Source organism: Rhinolophus hipposideros (genome assembly GCF_964194185.1).
Source record: "Rhinolophus hipposideros genome assembly, chromosome: 17".
In the NCBI taxonomy this organism is placed as follows: domain Eukaryota; kingdom Metazoa; phylum Chordata; class Mammalia; order Chiroptera; family Rhinolophidae; genus Rhinolophus; species Rhinolophus hipposideros.
The window spans coordinates 30,534,572-30,547,429 of record NC_138063.1 but is presented as its reverse complement, the minus strand read 5'-3'; the positions used below and the strand labels follow the sequence as shown (position 1 = coordinate 30,547,429).

Below are 12,858 nucleotides of genomic sequence, written 5' to 3'. Positions count from 1 at the left end.
CTGTCCTCTTCTTCCTCCTTCTCCCTTTAAGAAATAAAACAACATTACAGATATAGCTGAAATTCCCTATGTACTTCTCCCTGGTCTCACTCCTCCTCCTTCCACACCCCACATATCATGTATCGAATTTTCTATTTGTAGCTTTACTTTTGTGATACATCACATTTCCATACATTCACAATTATGTGTTTTGGCGGTGGATATTCCGTTCTGTTCCAGTGGTTTAGTTTGCTTTGAATCAACAGGTCAGGGTTATTATTAGAGCTATAGAACAAGTCTTGATATCTGGTAGGGCACATCCTACCTCATTCTTCCACATGGCCTTGGCTATTCTTGTCCCGTTTCCCTGTGTGAATTTTAACACACGCACAGTGTAGGCATTCCCACAATCAAGATACAAAACAGTTCCATCACCCCAGAAAACTCCTTCATGCTCTGCCTTTGTGGTCTCACCGCCCCACACCCTTAACACCTGACAATCAGAGATCTGTTCTCTTTTAGTATAGTTGTATTTTTTTGAGAATGGTGTATAAATAGAATCATACCATACAAGCTTTTTTGAGATTGGTTTCTTTCATTCAGCATGCTGCCTTTGAGATCCATCTAAGTTATTGCATGTATCAGTAGTTCATTCCTTTTTATTGCTGAGTAGTACACTACTATATGGATATACTGGAATGTGTTTATCTATATATCTGCTGATGGACATTTAGGTTGTTTCTAGTTTTGAGCAATTATAGATAGAGCTGCTATAAACATTCATGTGTAGGTTTTTGGGTGAACAGAAGTTTTCATTTCTCTTGAAAAAATACTTAGGAATGGATTGCTGGCTCATATGGTAAGTGTATGTTTACCTTTAAAAGCAACTGCCAAACCATTCTCTAGAATGACTGTACCATTTTGCTATTTTCCTATATTCTTGCTGATTTTTTTCTAACTATTAGTTCTATTGACTACTGAGCGAGGAGTGTTCATATTGTGGATTTATCTGTTTTTCCCTTTTAGTGCTGTTAGTTTTTGCTTCACTTAGAATTATTATGTCGTCTTTTTCAATTCTCTAAGTAATGTCTGTCTTTATACATGGTAATTTTCTTTGTTTCTTTTTTGTGAAGTATGAAATTCTTTGTCTAATATTAATGTAGCCATTCAGCTCTCTTTTGATTAGTGTTTGCAGGGTATGTTGTTTTCTACCCTTTTATTTATTTATTCTAGCTTTATTGGTACTTAACATACCATAAAATGTATCTATTTAAAGAAGTATACAGTTCTGTGGTTTTTTTGGTATATTCACAAGGTCGTACAACCATCACCACAATCAATCTTAGAACATTTTCATAACCCTGAAAGGGAAATACCGTATCCATTAATAGTCACTCCCCATTTCTAACCTCATGCCCATGCCCTGGCAACCACTAATCTTCTTTCTGTTTCTATGGATTTATCTATTCTGGATGTTTTATATAAATGGAATCATACAATATGTAACTGGCTCTTTTCACTTAGCATAATGTTTTCAAGGGTCATTCATATTGTTGAATAATATTCCAATGAATGGATATACCATTTTTTTTAATCCTCTGTCAGTTGATGGCTATTTAGATTATTTCTGCTTTCTGGCTATTATGAATAATGCTGAATATTTCTGTACAAATTATCTTGCTTATATACAATACAGTATTTTGCCATGTATAACGTGCGCTTTTTTGCCCAAATTTGTGAGAGAAAAATAAGGATGCGTGTTGTACATGGGTAGTATTAATTCCATATCAATATAAATGTTTTGAATTCTTTCATTTATGCTTATGAGTTAAAAGTGTAACTCTAGAAATCAATAATGATATCCATAAGCAAAATAATACTCTGATAATTGGTTTTGTTGAACTGATGACGAACTCTCAAATGAAGAGTTCTTGGCCTTCTATGATGCGTAAATATCTTAAATTAGTTACCAGTACATAAAATTTCTTGTACTTTGTATCTGTTCTTGTGTTTTGTGATTATTTGTTGCATAAAATTTCTTGTACCATAATATGTTAAAAAATAAATGCTAAAATTCCTTTATAATACAAAAAACAAGTACCTAAATGTAAACAAGTAAAAATTTGCATTAAAAAATTAAAACAAAAGATTTTTTTTCCTGGAAGTTTGGGCCAAAAATGTGGGTGCACATTATACATGCAAAATGTACCTAGGAGTGGAGTTGCCAGGTCAGGTGGGAACTCTATTTTTAACATTTCCAAAGTGGCTGCATCAACATTACATTCCCAGCTGCAATGTATGAAGGTTCCAATTTCTCCACACCCTCTTCAACACTTGTTATTTTCTGTCATTGTTTTTTAATAGTCATCCTGGTGGGTGTGTGAGTGGTACCTCAAGTAGCTTTGATTTGCATTTCCCTAACTATAATGATGTTGACTATCTTTTCATGTGTTTATTGGCCATTTGTATATCTTCTTCAGAAAAACATCTATTCAAGTTCTTTACTTATTTATTTTTGAATTATTGAGTTGTGGGAGTTCTTTATGCATATAATCCTGATACAAATCCCTGTTCAGATCTATGATTTTCAAATATTCTCCCATTTTATGTGTTGTCTTTTCATCTTCTCCACAGCTCCATTTTACTTTTAATCTGCCTATATCATTATATTCGAAGTGAGTGGCTTGTATCCAGCCTATAGTTGGCTGATGCTGTTTTTTTATCCATTTAGACAATCGCTGTATTTTCATTGGTGTGTCCCATTGATATTTTGATTGCAAAATCACATATTCTGCAATTATATATTTGTAATGATATTTTGATTGTAATGTCATATGTTCATTTCAGGAGAATTTATGTCATGTAATATTGAGTCTTTTATATGTAAATAGTATCTCTCTTTGTTTAAGACTTCTTTAATTACTCTAAAATTTTAATAATATTTTCCAGAAAATTTTTCACATTTTTTTGGTTATATAATAGCTTATGGGAGCGTATTGAATACTATTTTTTTCTATTAAATTTTTAATTGGTTATTAATACCATATAGTAACAGTACTGATTTTTGTATATCAATGTTATACACAGTACTTCTGAGTTCCTGTTGGTTTTATTAGTTAGTCTGAAGATTTTCTTGCATGTTCTATGTAAATAGGCGTGTCATCCTCTAACAGTGATAGTTTATCTTCCTTTGTAATTTTTATTTCTTTTTTCTTTTTCTTACTTTTTTGGCTAGGCCTTCTTATATAATCTTGGAGCTGTGATGGAAGATATCCTTTTTTAGTACTGCTTTGAATTGAATGTTTCTGATGTCTCAAAAATAAGAATGATGTTTACTGTAGGTATGTGATTGATTTATCAGGCTAAAGTAGTTCTTATTTAGCCAGAAGTTTTATGACTAATAGTCAATTCTTATTGAATGCTTTTTCTGCATCTGTTGGTTATCATATTTTTCTTCTATTTGTGTGGTGTCTTATATCAGTATATTGTCTAGGACTGAGCAATCCTTGCACTCCTGGGGGAAGGGAACACTACTGGGCAATGATTTTTTGATACACTTGGTTTGCTGATATTTCGATACTAGCTTTGTAACTATTTTGATTAGTGAGATTGATATGTCACCTTCTTTTATTATACTTTTCTTGTTCAAGTTCAGGCACCCAGGATATTAACATCCAAAAAGAGTTGAGTGGATTACTCCAAGCATACAAATATATATCATGACTAAGTAGGGTTTATTCCAGAATATAAGGAAAGGAAGAGAGAGAAAATACTCATATATCTTCTACTCTAAATTAACAGCACTTTTTGAGGTGGTGTGGTGTCTTCCACATGGATCAGATATTCTGCTCACTTATAGGGGCTTCAAGCATTACGGGTGGTGTTAGAGTATCCTTTGGCAACGTAAGACAGGACAAACGAAATAAACAATAAAACAGCATTATACTGAATAATAAACAATAAAACAAAGCATTAGAATATGGTTTTGTGTGTGGGACTTGTCACGTTCAGAGATTTTAGGCATCTTGAGTCCAGAGGTTAGGCTCTTTTATTTCTCTGTATTTCTGAGCTTAGCACGGGGCAGTACATATAGAATGAATTCAGTCGCCATGTGCTTTGTTGGGGGCCCCTTGCATTCAATGCATGTAGGGACCCCAGATTTTGTTGACTTAACAAGAGGCCTGTGATAACATTTATAAGGCATCTGAGGGCCATATTGATGATTTTATGTGACTTAATGCAGAATGATTTCTGCAGAGTCTCAGGTGAGGGTAGAAGGAGGCTGAGCACAGGCCCCCTGCTGGCTGCCCAAGTGTGCATTTGTACCCTGGCACTTTTCTCCATGCTGTCCCCCTGGCTGTGGTTACTTCCTCATGACCAATGTTCCAAGCTCACTTTACTTCTCTCCCCTGTGGGTGCGTGCACACCCTTTTGACATGGCAGCATCTGTAATCACTCAGCATGGCACCTTCCTTCTCCAACCTTCTGGAGCATTCTGGATTGATTTCTCTTCTGGCCTTCCCCACGTAGGGACAGGAGTGTGGAACTGGCTGTGCTTGTATAAGATGCGGACAAGCCCGGGACACAGTTCATGGAATATCTGTTACACACAGATTGTCACTGCTCTGTCTTTGTGGTGGTGAAGAGCCCGTTGTGTGGGGCATACGCCCGGGCAGCTGGCATGATCAGAAGCTTGTGAGTACGAGGGCACGTACCAGTTTGCTGTGCGTGGTGAAGCAGGCCCGGGATGAGCGGGAATGCAGATGTACATAACTGAGGGACAGGCTGGGTCCTGCTGCCAGGCAGCGTGACTCGCATCAACTTGGAGGGGGCTGGGGGACACAGGTGGACCACACAGGAAGAGGTCCTGTTTCTTTTCGCTACAGAGTAGGGGCCGCCACAAATGCTACCCAGGTGTCTTCGCTGCATGGCCTTTCCCTACACTTTGAGTGACTCATGAAGGAGGAGAAGGACGCTGAGTAGCAGAAGGCCTCAGCAGTTCCAGTCTTTATGAAAGATCTTTCATTCCTTAGTGGCATTGGCTCAGTTTCTTTTAGTTTCATCCACATATTTCACTCTAATTTTCTTTAAAGGATGAATGCCACTTTAGCTGAGTCGTAAGTACATGGGTGTTAATTATTATTTTTAAACTGTTACATGCATATGTTATATATTCCTTTATATGTGTGATGTATGTATAATAATAATAATAATAATAATAATAATAATAATAATAGAGTAGCTTCCCAACCCCACTTTTGGAGATAATGATGATTGGTGCAGAAATCGAATTTGATGCTGACTCCTAGAGGCTAATGAGTATTGATGCTATGCTGATACCTTTATAGAATGAGCCTTCTTACCGTGTTTCCCTGAAAATAAGACCTAGCCAGACAATCAGCTCTAAAGCGTCTTTTGGAACAAAAATTAATATAAGACCCATCTTATTTTACTATAATATAGGACTGGGTATAATATAATATGATATAATATAATATAATATAATAATAATATAATACATGATATATGATATGATATATAATATGATATAATATAATATGACATATATAATATGATATAGTATAATATAATATGATATAATATAATATGATATATAATATAATATAATATATAATATATATAATATAATATAATATAATATATATAATATAATATAATATATATAATATAATATAATATATATAATATAATATAATATATATAATATAATATAATATATATAATATAATATAATTATATTATATTATATTATATTATAATATAATATAATATATTATATTATTACTGGGTCTTATATTAATTTTTGCTCCAAAAGATGCATTAGAGCTGATTGTCCGGCTAGGTCTTATTTTCGGGGAAACACAGTACCTGCCTGTCTATTTCTAAAGTAGTTTAGGTACCTTGGAGAACAATGACCTTGGAATGTGGAGTCATCCAGAGGTTGATAAAACCTTCAAAAGAATTTATAGTGTTCCAGGGATGATGGATGTAACTGCCCCAGTGCAGGGTCTCCCACAAGAAAGCTGCTCAGTGCACACACACTGTTGTACTGATCATGCTGAAAAGAATCTCTGTGTAACAAACTGATTTCCAAGACCAAGCCACTTACTTGATTCAACCACTTTCCCGGGTCATTACAGTTCTTACATATTTCATGATAATGGATTTTTACTTACATAGTTGTTATTTTTGCATGATGATAAATTTGTCTCTAACCTTTGCTCATCAGGGATGGACCCAATAGAGGTGCCTCTTGAAAATGGTGAGCAGGCTCCGATTTGCCAAAGCAAGGTCTGTGCAGACAGGTAAGACTGGGCAGCAGGTGCAAATCTCGGGTGCATCTGCAGGGTGACGCCGAGAGGGCAGAGTCCTCTGCTCCCCATCCAGTCTGCTGCTTGCTCCACTGGCACCTTGCTGTTCTTGCACACTCCCTCCTCAAGACTGTGCACTCACTGTTCCCTCTGCTTGGAATGCTGTTCCCCTATTTATACCTGTACAGGGCTCGCTCCTTCACCTCTGTCAGTCTCACTTCTGTTGGGTCTCTGCTGAAAAGCCCCCTTCTCAGAGCGGTCACCTGACCTCTCACAGATATCAGCCCCGCCCTCTGTGCTTGCCTTGTTAGATTCTTCTCCTTCCCATTTATTGTTCCCCCGACCTTTATCTTGAGTCTCTCCGGCTAGAATGCTAGAACGCAGACTTGAGAGAGCAGGACTCCGTATGCCTTGCTCCCTGCAGAGCCTGGCACGCTGTGGTGCGGAGGGGCTGGCGTGAAGTGGGGAACAGTTTGGAGAAGGCCTGTGGAGCTCAGGTGGGGTGGCCACAGTGGAGGGGTGAGGAAATGGACTTGATTCACATTTTGAAGACTGGCTCCTGGGTGTAACATAGTTGGAAGGGGATCAGGGTACAAGTGGGATGAGCAAATGAGCACCTGTGTGAGTAACACAGAGGAGAGTAGAGGGAGGCTTGAACATGTGAACTCGCTGATGGATTGGATGTGGAGGCTGAGGGTGAAGGGGGTGTCTTGATGTCTTTCAGGTTGTATAATTTTCGGGTGATAACTCATAAATTATATTCCATAGAGTTGTAGGTTATTGATAAATTCTATGATGCATTACCTGTAAAATTCTAGGAAACGTAGAAAGTGAGGTTGAATGTCATAGCATTTCTATTTTATTTCTTGATTGTGAATGTTTATCAATCTATTTATTGAGTATATCAAATGCCTGTATCCCTTTTTATCTAAACCTATCCTGGACCCAAAACCATGTGGAATGCAAATTTTCTCATTGTGGGAACCAGCCCATCTAATACCCCAACCAATTGACCCCCTAAATACTAAAATAGTTAACTAGTAACAGTTCAGTAAGGATTTATAGACAGTAAAAGGCTCTGAAAATGCTAATTGCCTATTAGTTAACACAATAAGCTTATTATAGCGGGTAGATTTGTGCTCAGTAGATGGTGGTACTGCATAGCATGGAATCAGATTACATGTTTTTCTGCACTGCCTCGTACTATCATGTCAGTCCTGAAATGATATGTTAGAAATGCTATGTTAGATACTAAAGCTACATGTATATTGGGCTCAAGTTGTTAGGGCCCCTGGGTCTCTCGGGGGTGATGGAGGGCTACACCCTCCATCATAACGGAGCATCGTGCTCACTGGGTCCTCCAGGAGGCTGAGAGTTGAGCGCACTCTGCGTCCTTTTGTCTGTCCTTGTGCCGATAAGCATTCATTGCAGCGCATCAAATTAGGGCATTGGATTTTAGGTAAACATTGTTGCATGTCACTATTGCACACCTTCTCATAAAGAGAAAGATGGCCATTTAGGAATGCCTGCAATGACTTATCAGGCTTGTCCCTGGTTGTACATTCCATTTAGCTTCCTTTGAGAGAGATCCCATATTCTTGTTAATAAAGCTTTTCAGATAGCTAGAGGTTAGGTTTCTTATGCTCGGAACCGTGAATACTAATATGAAAATGGAATTTGGTGCAGTCTCTCTCAGAGCACCATAGAGAATGTGCTACAAAGTGAGGTTTCCTTCTTCTGTTCCATTTCCAGCAAAGAAAGGCAACTATTTTTCCTGGTAAAAATTAAGGATCAGGTAGATTTTGAATCATATCTATTTTATAATCCCAGTGTAAGATGTTAACAATTTTGCATTATAAATTCTGGTGATGTGCAGATTAAAAATTTTTATAAATTTAAAATTCTGTTTAAAAATTCGAGAAGATTGCAGGGTTTTTTTTAAAAAACCAGATCAATAAATGTACTTATATTGGGAATTTATAGACATAGTGTTCTTTCCACAAACCAAATACATCAGTCCATGTGGTCTGGCTGAGAAAGAAAATATTACAGTCAGGTTCCATCTTGAAAAACCAAAACGGGTCTGGGTTCAAGGGCTTCTGAAAGCAAGATAATGCTCTGGAAAGTCTATAATTCCAAGGTTTGTAGTTCTTAGTGGCTATAATTAACATAAGCAAGGTCTTTCAAGAGGAACTTCTACTAAAGTTTTAAAATCTGATCAGAAAGCTTTGCACAAGCCCCAGGTCTCAGGTCTTCCGTGCCTTGGAAATATCCCTGCAGTTTCCTAAGCATACCTGTCACTTTTAGGCTACTTTCCGTTGTAGGGCCACATTATATTATATTACTTATGTCATATATCATATATCATGTCATATATCTAATTTTCTGCCATTTAAATCATTACTTAAAGAAATACTATGTTGCATTCACCATTCTCTTCTCTTTTTTTTTTTTTTTTTTTGGTCAGGGTAAATACTTATGACTGTGGAGAAAAAATTTCAAGCTGGTTGTCAAAGCTTTTGGGCCGTCCATGTCATTTGATCAGACAAAGTTCAAACTTTCAAAGAAATGCGAAGAAGAAACACAGCAAAGGTATCATATTTCAGATTGGTTCTTAGGGGACAAGAACTCGGGCCTACCTTTTCATACATCGCAATCAGCCCATGAAGTGGAGTTACTGGGCAGCTTGCTCATGTACAGAAAGTGGGGGTGGTCAGCCTTCGGCAGAAAGGTGCCTCGGTGGTCCTAGGTCAGCAGGACCCATGAGTGGTCCCCAGGAGAACCCTGAGAGGCTGAGATGGGCTTCCAGCCAGCTGCTTCGCCTCTGCATGCCTCAATCCTGTAGGTTTAGAAGCACAATTTTGTTTTGTTAAATAAAATCATTGGTAGCTTGCTATGTCCTCGGTTTCTAGTCTTGGCTGTATCTCCAAATGGTTGTGAGACCTTGGCAAATCCTCAAGCCTCATGATGCCTCAACTCCTGTAGACCTCAACTACTTAGACTTTAAAAAGTTTTGATAATTTTCCTGCCATAAGCTGTTACTAGGATGAAGTGCGACAGCAGAGAACAAAGTACTTTGTAAGTGCACAGTGCTATAGGGGAAGGAGAGATCCTTTATGTGCTGCTCTAATGCCGTCTTCTCAGGGAAGCTTTGCCTGATGGCCTCCTTTAAACCAGAGCCCCTACCTAACCTGCCCAGCTCCCTTCCCTGTTTCCTTTTCTCTGAGGCACTTCTCACAGTCTACAGGTCATGCATCTTACTCAGTTATTCTGCGTATGCCCTCACTTCCCACTGCTAGATCATAAGCTCTGAGAGGGCAGGGATTTTTGTCTGCTTTGTCTGTGCTGCGTCCCCCGTGCTTAGAACAGCACCTGGCACATAGCAGTTGCTCAGTGACTACTAGATGAAGGAAGGCACAGATCATTGCTACGTTGCTGGTTTGTGCAGGGATGACATGGCTTAGTGATTACCTCTCAAGAGGGACTGGCTTGTAAATCCAAATAGCTTTCCGACCATACCAGGACCAGTTACGGGGTCTTGGGACCTGCGCAAGTCAACCTGTGGAGGTTCTATCATATCTACGTATGATAGAGAGAGGAGTCAAAGGATGTAATCTACTTAGACTTTTACAAGGTTTAACAATTTTTCATGTCATGAGATGTTAAAGAATTTGAGTCACTGTGTGATGGAAAGGGGAATAAACTTATACTCATTTTATTGAGAGGGTGAGCTGGTGATGTTTGGGCATGGATAAGCTCAGAGACATGATTAAAGGGGAGAGAGACATGGGCTTTTCCATGAGTAGAGACACACAAGGAGTGGGATTCATCAGGCCCTGTGCTACCCTTATAAATGATGTGATCAAATAAGTTCCGATCATTCACAGCACCTTCTGTCTACCTGGGGCACAGCTGGGTCCTCAGGAGGCTGGCTGAGAGTGTCGAGCAATGGTCATGGTTCTTCAGCATCTCAGTTTAGAGGCAATGACTCTCCAGCATACAGTGAAACTACAACATCAGGGATGTAGTAAAGGTCTGTGGAAAGGGCATGGGTGTGGGGGAGGCATTCTCTACACCTGGAATGAGTCATGGAGGGCTCCAGGGAACAAAGAGTCAAAGGATGTAATCTGCTTAGCCTTTTACAAGTTTTGACAATTTTTCATGTCATGAGATGTTAAAGAATTTGAGTCACTATGTGAGTTTGGAGCTTCATCTTAACAGGAGAGTAGGAGTTTTCCAGGCAGAGAGAGGTGAGAAGGTTACTTGGGAGCAACACGGCAGGGCTTGGCATTTCATGGGCTCAGAGAAGGGTTTAGGAGGGTTGGATGTGGGTGGGGGCGTGATGGGGCAGAGCTGGTGAGAAGAGATAAATGTGCTGCTGAGGAGTCAGTACGTCCGTACTGTTTTGTGGTTGGGGGGATTGATTGCAGAATTCTAAGCTGGGGAGCTTCATGACACGGCTTGTGTTAGAAAGACACTCTGGCGTGGTGTGGAGGCCGCATCAGAGAGGTAAGGAGGGAAGCAAAGGGGCCAGGCAGGAATGGCTGTGAGAGTTCTAGTGGGATTTGAGCGCCTGGTGGAGGCAAAAGTGGGCACGATACAGGACAAGGGAGTGTCAGCTTGTGAATATTAGCACTTCAAGGATGCCATTTTTGGAGGAGAGGTGTCTGCTGGTCTTTGAATATTTTTGTGTTGGTATACTTTAGAAGAATTTTTTTTAGCGCTAGAGTACCTCCTCATACATTTTTATATTGTCATATAAATTTTTAAAAATAGTTTAAATAGTTGCAAAGGATGAGATTTCCAGCATGTTGTAAATATAGTCATTTTAAATCAAAACTCCTACATCGCCCTTTTAAACATTAGCCAGTGGAATCTCAATACCATAGCAATTTGATTCCCATGAATATTCATTAAAAATGTATGAACAAATATATTTTCATTTGTTCATTTACATTTCTATTAATGGTCAGAAATTTAATTTTTTTTCCTATTCCTTCTTCAACTTGTATTTCCATTCTACATTCTTGACAGAATTTTATCTTAGTGTTATGTGGTTGATGCTTGGAAATCTTTCCTTGATCACCATATTATATTTATCTGAAACTAAAATTGTATATAAATTCAAATGTATAAACATTTTTAAAGTTGACTGTGATCGTAAGAGTCTATGTGTTAGGACATTTCTTCTAGGTTGAGTTCTTATCGTAATTTTTAATAGTACTCAGTTGATCAAAATAACAAAAGTATATTATAAGTTTTAAAAGAGTGTTATTAAACATAAAGAGAAAACATTGTTGAAAATGAATCTTTTAATGAGATGGCTAGGGTCCCCGCCATTAATTCCCATATTCATGAATAATTGTCACCTATGAGCAGAATAGCTGGTGCTAAGTTGGTTCTCTTCTGAAAAACCTTATTTCAGTCAATAAAGGGCTGGTGATGAAAGGAATTTGGTTAACACACTGTCACTCAAACCTTTCTTCTGAGACACAGGGCTATAACATTAAGATGACTTTAATTATCTGTCACTTGACAACTTAATTTAGGCATGGCAGTTTTGTGGAGAGCCAAGAACTGGTACCCATCTGACCTACAGAAGAATCATTCACCCCCAGCCTTAGAGACTTATTTTCTCAGTGCAGACCCCAGGGTTTTGAATGGCGCTTTTGTTTTCCACCCTGGAGATTTTAGCCCCCACTGTGCCAAAGGAGAGGTGTGGCCTTTTCTCTGTGCAGTGGGAGACGGACCTTTTGTGGGACGAGATTGCACACCCTCCTGCTCCATTTTAGCAATGAGGACATTTGGAAGGAGAGCGTCTGGAAAGTGATTCTCTTAAAAGTGTCCTTTCTTGTGTGTTCTGGGGTCCGCAGACATGGTTTGGAGACAGCTTACTAGGCTTTGGCCCAGCCAACCCTTTTTATCAACATCTTACGTGAGACAGCGAGGCCTGCCCGACACGTGGGAGATAGAAACTGGGTGATAGGCCGCCAGCAGTCTGGCTACATTTGATATTTTCTTTCATTCTTTTTTCTTTCAGTAGTTTTAAAACTTACTTATTTCTAAAGTCAGTATCTCACACTTGCCCAAGGGCTCAAACCAGCTATTCCCTAACTAGATTCAGAAGACCTTCCTGGGCTTGTGGCCCCCTTCCCAGCCATCTTGGAGAAGGGCTCCCCGGCCCCACCCCCCCGTCCCATGGCTCCTCTTCTAAATGTTGCCTCCAAATTTTCTTTGCTGGAGCAATTTCGTTTCAGCATTTCCCGTCTCTCCCCGCCCTCCACCAGATTATTAACAGAATATTCTAGGAGCTCATTTTCTTTCTGTTTTTGAAAGGTTTGAGTCAGGCTTAGAACATTTTTGTTATTTCCAGGATACCATTTTTTCCCCCCCTGTGGAAATAGTCTCCTATTTAAAAATGTAAGTCAACAGAACATGATTCATTTGCTTTCCAAGAAAGCAACTCTTATTTTATTAATTAAACAATTCTACTATTATTGAAAGTTGTTTATTGAGGTGTAATTGACATATAGCATTATATTAGTTT

The 12,858-nt window shown here is 38.7% G+C and overlaps 1 protein-coding gene across 3 annotated transcripts in view; it reads left to right on the top strand.

Moving 5' to 3' along the window:
* Positions 1-12,858, top strand: part of MOCOS (molybdenum cofactor sulfurase) — a 49,920-nt gene that overhangs the window by 26,434 nt on the left and 10,628 nt on the right. For all 3 annotated transcript variants that reach the window (XM_081078292.1, XM_081078293.1, XM_081078294.1), the window contains 2 exons: positions 6,230-6,305; positions 8,779-8,903. In XM_081078292.1, coding sequence (XP_080934418.1) covers positions 6,230-6,305; positions 8,779-8,903 — 201 coding nt within the window. The remainder of the gene's footprint in view (positions 1-6,229; positions 6,306-8,778; positions 8,904-12,858) is intronic.